Source organism: Gossypium hirsutum, chromosome D10, assembly GCF_007990345.1.
Source record: "Gossypium hirsutum isolate 1008001.06 chromosome D10, Gossypium_hirsutum_v2.1, whole genome shotgun sequence".
Lineage (NCBI taxonomy): Eukaryota > Viridiplantae > Streptophyta > Magnoliopsida > Malvales > Malvaceae > Gossypium > Gossypium hirsutum.
The window spans coordinates 20,395,574-20,402,772 of record NC_053446.1 but is presented as its reverse complement, the minus strand read 5'-3'; the positions used below and the strand labels follow the sequence as shown (position 1 = coordinate 20,402,772).

General features: G+C 30.1%; 1 protein-coding gene across 3 annotated transcripts; it reads left to right on the top strand.

The window, feature by feature from the left end:
• Nucleotides 1-503: 503 nt before the first annotated feature.
• Nucleotides 504-3,155, top strand: LOC107916072 (protein LURP-one-related 10). 3 transcript variants are annotated; one of them, XM_016845242.2, is made up of 4 exons: nt 504-797; nt 947-1,233; nt 1,313-1,558; nt 2,901-3,155. In XM_016845242.2, exons 2-4 carry the CDS (start codon nt 952-954, stop codon nt 3,039-3,041), a joined length of 669 nt encoding a protein of 222 aa, XP_016700731.1. In that variant the 5' UTR covers nt 504-797; nt 947-951; the 3' UTR covers nt 3,042-3,155. The 3 variants fall into 3 exon arrangements, with proteins under 3 accessions (XP_016700731.1, XP_016700730.1, XP_040958109.1); XM_016845241.2 differs by having other exon boundaries at nt 508-775; XM_041102175.1 differs by lacking the exon at nt 2,901-3,155 and adding an exon at nt 1,761-1,899 and having other exon boundaries at nt 508-775.
• Nucleotides 3,156-7,199: the final 4,044 nt, after the last annotated feature.

The following is a 7,199-nucleotide window of genomic DNA, read 5'->3' as shown; positions in this document are numbered from 1 at the left end:
GCTTGTGATCAATATTCCCAAGATAATGTTTCAATTGTTGGTCATGCACTTTGAATTGGTGTCCATCATTTAAATATCTATTGTCTTAAATGAATAAAGAGTAAAAAGGTGGACAATTATCACAAATTAACACAATCGAATTCCCGATTTGTTTTGTCATCTCTAAATGTTTGGTTAGAATTCTAAACTGATTCTAACAAGGGCACATTGTTTGACAAGGCCTTCACTGGCCGGATAGACCACATAACAGCCCACCCAAGAAGCAAACCACCATCCTTCTTAGAAAGCCCTTAAACGAGATACCCCGAAAGAAAAGAATGAATTCACCTAACCAGCCCACGTCACAGCGCCCCAAGGATCCAAAATAACCTACACTGTTTCAAGAAAGACATTTCTTCTTATAGGGCCAAGACGAAGCCCTTATATTCCAACACAATAAACGCATTCTCTCCCACCAAAGAAACAACTTCGGAGAAATACAATCAATATTAGAAAACACACAATCGGTCTATACCCACCACACACTAAAATTAGAGAGGGGAAGAGCAGCATCACCACCATTCAATCTTCATTTATTGTTAGATAATTATCTTAAGTTAGCTTATCAGTCTGTTTGGGGAAAAAAGAGAGTTAATTATTCGTCAACCTTTTTACTCTATTCATTGAAGAGAAAAATGGTTAAGCCAAATTTGTATTTTAGTAGGTGAAAGCGTTGGAAAAAACATGAAATGGCCGGCAAGCTTCTTCTCATGCGGAACAAACTGCAGTAGCTGGCGTAAGAATTTGAACCAAAACATGTAATATAGCAACAGAAATCTAATTGAATCTGCACGTACACATATTTTGCATAAATAAATGTTAATCCCGTACCAAATTTTCAATAGAATTTCCTCACTGTTTTAATTTCCTGTAAGAATAAGAGATAATATTCGATATCCAATGGCAGCTGCGATGGGAGGAAAGCTTCCAGGGCCAGCGTCAGGAACGGCACCGGCCAATGCCTATACGACGGAGAGTAACCCCATTGTGGTGATCGGTGAACAGTACATTGCCCCATACCCTGTGGATCTTAAAATACAACACACGGTATTTACGGTTGCTGAAAATAACTTCGATATCACCGACGTTAATGATAACCCTATTTTCAAGGTTAAAAATAAGTTGTTCAGCTTTCCTGATCGCCGCGTTTTGCTTGACGCTGCTGGAAATCCTCTCGTTTCCCTCAAACAGAAGGTGAAGGTTTGGTTCCCATTTTCTTGGACAATATGTGAATTCAAATTCAGTGAATATAAATTTGGTGTTCTTTGGTTAGATATTGAGTGTTCATAGGAGATGGAGAGTTTTTAGAGGGGAAAGCGACAAATCAAGTGATTTTCTTTTCAGTGTGAGGAAATCGTCTTTGGTTCATCTGAAGATGAGGACGAAGACTACGACGACTACGACTTTAGATGTTTTCTTGGCATCCAATACCAGTGAATCACTGCCTGATTTCAAGATCACAGAGGGTTGGCGCGACAGCAGCTGCACTATTTTTGCAGGACACGCTATTATTGCACAGGTAATAAATTTACTATTCCAATCCTAATCATTTCTTACTAAAGCACTAATTATATCCACCTTTTAGGCCAAATATTATGCACAAAATCAATATTACTCAGAGAGCCAAAAGATTATGCACAAAATTGAATATATTAACACAAAGTTTAATACTGCAAAGGCTTACTTTGGACGGTGGTTAATTTATTTATTTTTTAACTCAGATGACATGGGTTTAATCTATGTCACCCTTTTATCTTTAGCGGAAGTGGATGAAAATGTTTCAACCCATGTTATTTAAGTGTCCGATGAAAATTTTAAAAACTCTTCGACAGATATTTGAATTTATTTACTTTTACTTTTGATATTTTGTATTATTTAATTCATTGATGTATAAAATTAAACATAAGGGATTTAAGCTTGAATACTACCAAGTTTAAGTTCGAGTTCGACTAAAATTTTGGAATTTGATATTTGATTCGAGCTCGATCAAACATCTTATTTTAAGCTCAGTTAAGTTCGTTTATCAATTTTTGTACTCAAGCTCAAGCTTAGCTCAGCGCAATAATTAAGCTTAGGGTTAATAATATATATTAAGAATAATAATGAAAATATGAAAAACTCGATAAGGCTCACGAGCCATTCAAATCAAGTATTACTAAGCTCGAATTCTACTCGAACGATAGCTTGAGCTCGGCTCGATAATTACCAAATCGAGTTCAAAATATTTTTTGAACCGAATTTGCATAGCTTGCAAGCACTAATGTCTCATTTACACTCCTACTAAACACTATTTGTATATCACAATTTTTTTTTCTAAGCTCAATCATAATTTCTAATAATATATCTAAATAATTATAATAAAAATTAACAACTACAAAACATAGTTAAATTAGTAATTGAAATATACCCAAACTTAAAAACCAAGTTTTTTTTTCTGAATAGCGCTAATTATAGACATGTCAATAAGGGATAATTAACTAATTTTTCCCTAAAATCCGGATAAAGATGAGATATTTTTTTTACCATTTCTAACTTTTTTTTTAATAATCTCATTATATGTTTTGATTATATCTGCTCTTTTTGACACAATGTCTAGAACTACTCATAGTTCCTCCCCAACCCATAAATAGGAGGATAATGTGCTTTAGCGAACTAAGACTCATTATATGTTTTGATCATATCTGCTCTTTTTGACACAATGTCTAGAATTACTCATAGTTCCTCCCCAACCCATAAATAGGAGGATAATACGCTTTAGCGAACTAATTGACTCAATCAGCGCCATTTCTAACTTTATGTTATTACTATTAAGCATGTTATTATTTGGATAAGTATTAGTGAGCATATTAATATGAATGCAGATGCAAAGAAAACAAAACGTGAAAAGCCTCGTAATTAACGCAGACAACTATGGAATAACAGCATACCCTAATGTTGATTACGCATTCGTTGTTGCACTGGTGGTGATTCTTGATGAAATAAATCGAAATAGCTACGACTGAACTTCAACCTCAATTTTCATCCTACCTTCAATTGCAAATCTTGATTCTCGTATTTGTATTCCTTTTTTTTGTTTTTGTTTTTTGTTTTTATTACTCTTCTCACTATGTGCTTGCTATGAGTTAAAACATAAGTATTATTTGTTAATGTATTATCTTATCTTTAACATTTTTATTTTTTATATAACTTAGAATAAAATATAATAAAATATTAAAAATGAAAATATTATAATATTTAATTTTATATTAATACTAAAATAATAAATTAAAAGTATTATTATTTAAAAACAATATATTAATATTATTTCTTTGTAAAAATAATAATATATATTTACTAAAATAATTAAAAACTATATTTATATAAATAACAAAATATTTAAATATATAATTTATATTAATATATTAATATTCTATTAAAATGTATAATTTTAATATTAATATAATAAAATAAATTGTCTATATAATTGTTAATTTTATATATTTTAAATTTTATATTAAATATATAAAATAATATTGTTTAAAATTAATAAAATAATAAAATATATTTTTATTAATATTTATATATTTTATAATTAAAATTAAGTAAAATATTATTAAAATCATTTAATTTAAATTCGGGTTGGGTCGGGTCAACTCAAGGATAAGAAATGGTGGGCTGGGCCGACTTAGTCGGGTGGGTCACTCGACCCCTGAATAGTTTTACTTGTAATATGTGGTTGTTGGATGAGGATAAAATTGAAACAAAAATAATTGAAGTTGAGGAAAAGATGAGTGATGTTTAAAACATACATTCACATAGGTGAAAGCTAAAAAGCTATCACCCAACTTAAGTAAAAAATTCATATGACCTTACTATTTATCAAGGCTACCAAATACGCTTTTATTTGAAACTCATGTGATAGTTACGTAATATATGAGCTATCGCTCCAGTTTCAAGCAAACCAAACAAGCCCAAGGGTCTTAGAGACAAGCACATCTTTTGAGTTTGGCATTTTTTTTTACATTATAAAACAATGGTCAAATTTCAATTTTGGCTCTTATACTATGCTAAAACTTGGATTAAATCCATATACTTCAAATTTTGGCATAATTTGATCATTCTACTTTTATAACGTCGTTAATTAGCATAAATAGTTACTATTGTTAACTATTTCAATTAGAATGATGTATCCATTTTTTTAGGAACAATATTCCAACCAACAAATTATTGTATTATGACGAGTTCGAATGTGTGCTTTTAAGAAAAAAATCACATAAGCATTTTCCACATAATTTTTTATTACATCACTACAATGTAATTTTTTTGATTTTAAATATCACGTCGTTGAATTTAGCTAAAGAATTTTAATGGTGGTAACAACTAAATCTAAATTTTTAAGTTCGAAAAATAAAATAACTAAATTTCAGAAAATAAAATAAGGAAACTAAATTTCAAAGGTATGAAGCATATAAGAACCTAGATCATATATTAACATTCAAATTTTTACTAATACAAACAATTAATCAATCGAAAATGAAGCATGGGAACCATACTAGTATTTAATAATAAAAGAATGCTTAATATAATAAACAATTACTTTTTTGAAGATACTATACAAGTACTTAAAGCTATTACATGTTTTTAGTTAAATAAGTTCTCATTTATGATTTTTACAAGTTTTTTTTTTTTACTTTCTTATTTTATGTTGATATGGAGGATGATATGGTAACTTTTTAATTATTTGGACAAACACATAAGGAAATAATTTTTTTTTTATCTTTTTGTTTTATTTTCACGTTTGTCACAAATTTAGTGATTATAATGATTTGTAACTTTTAAGACTTAGTTAATTTCTTTTAAAGCTTTAAGTGTTAATTGGGTTTATGAACAATTTTATTTAAGCCTAATAAGACTATTTATCATGTCAAATTCTGTCCATTCCGTGGTTACTTTAAAGCTGGCCGAACATGCTTTATTAGGCATTAGTTTTATACTTAGTTATTTTTCATGTTTTAAACTTAGGGTTTTTACTTGCTACCTACTAAGCAAGTAATCCTAGATGCATTAGGACTTAAAATTTATCCTAGTTTTTCCCTATATATAACATATGTCGCCCATTGTTATGCACACTTTCATTGAATAATGTGTTTTTTTCAACTCTTTGAGTTTTATCTTTGCAATATATCTTTCTTTTGATTTTTAGAAATGTTTTATTCTTGGTTTTTCTTGAAGCCATGGGAATCTTTTCGTCCTCCAATTTACTAGGTGATCGAACTAGGAGGTTGGTTAGAATCAATTGTCAAGCTTGTCAGAGATTATCCATTCAAAATTTATCCATCTTCTTAATATCTTTTAAAATATTGATTTTGTTTATTTTAATCCTTTTTCTAATACTCCATATCCTTTCAAAGTTTCAAAATCCTAGAATTTTCCTGCAAGAAACACAATTTAAACATCAAGAAATCGATATTTCTCAAACCATTTGGAGTTTTTATATCTTTCTTTTAAATTTGTTCAGTTTTTCTCTTCTCCTTCTAATTCTTTGTTTTTTGTTTGTGTTGGGTCAAAATTGGTATTTGTTAACAAAAACAAGCAGTGTCAAATGTGGTGCCAAGGTCGTTCCAATTGTTCAATGCACAAGAAATGCAAAGTGCAGAAAACTAAATAAGACAAGATATGTTTACACAGTTTGGTTTCCCTATATCTTCGGCCTAGAGAGAATATTCACTATATTAGCTCCTCATACAACAAGTGAACTCAAACTCAAACACTAAATAGTTTAGACTTCTCACTTTTATACCTAAGATCTAAACATATCCCTTCTAAGTTTTCCCCTTGAAAAGTTAGGACTCTTAATCAAGTCACACACTTGATTATTACAAAAACATGCACTCCTAAATTAAGTTCCTCACTAAACAAAATAAATGCTCTCAGCTCATGTACAAAACCTATACAAGTTTTCGTACTTTATTTAAGTATGGACTTGCTGACATATCATCTTCTATACAGTCAATTAGCCCTTGAAATAAGTAAGATACATATAACATAAATATCAAAGATAAGTCTTCCATTAGCTAAGGATATCTTTTTTCCAATAGACTTGATTCAATTTTTCTCCTTAGTTATAGATATATAAATGGCATCGATCCAATCCCAAAAAATCTTCAAGATACCATACATGAGTTGATTGGATACAAAGGATGGGCTGACAAGTATCTCAATCAATCAAGAAGATCACAACCTAGACATATTTGTTGCCAAAATTTGCCAATCCAAACATGATAGTTTTCCAAAGTAATCAGCGTTATAGGTAGTTGGCATTGGGTCAGGTACGAGCTGAAAACTGCCTTAGTAGTTCGGTTTTCAGATCAAGATCCCTTCAAGAAGCTTGGTTCTTTCTTGTTTTCCATCAATACCACATCAAAATGATGAAATTTACCATTTTCTCTCAATCGATTGCTTCTATGTGTTTTGTTGATTTGTTTTGCTTTAATCTTGATTAAATAACATTTTGTTTTGGTTTTCTTTTTCCAAGATTTGGTTTATCTTTGCTTTCTGTTCAATAATGTTTCTTTTGCATCAAGAAACCCTGATTTCAGTTGTTTCTCATCTCTTTTCTCAAACCAAACTCTATTCTCTACTTTTCTATTATTTTCCTTTGTTTTCTATTTTGTTTAGACCGAATCTCATTGTTGACTTGTTGATTGATTTTTGGTAGCTTTGTTCCTTTTAAGAACGGATCAAAATCCTCTTCTCATTCTAGATCCAACTTATAATCATCAAAATTCCATTGGATATTCATTATCTTCCTTAGATCCATTCTTAAATATATTTTTATTCGCTACCTTGCTGCCTCTTTTACTCACTTGGTACTTTAATTTGTTTTAGGTTATTTACATCCCAGGTAGGGCTTAAATCCATTTTGATTCAATTCTTTCATCGTTTGAACAACTTGAATATGATCTTATTCGCTGCCCCTATCAGTATGATTTGATCGAGGAAGATTTTTTAATAACGTGCCACACTATTGTAATTAAACCTAAAGTGATAAAGTTTTTTTTTTTTGGTGAATGAATTAAGAAACTTTACAAAAACTATAAATATTCAAAAGGAGAGATTGCAAATATTTGTAAACCTTCCCTTCTACCAAATTCCATTTTGGCAATACAATTGATAAACCA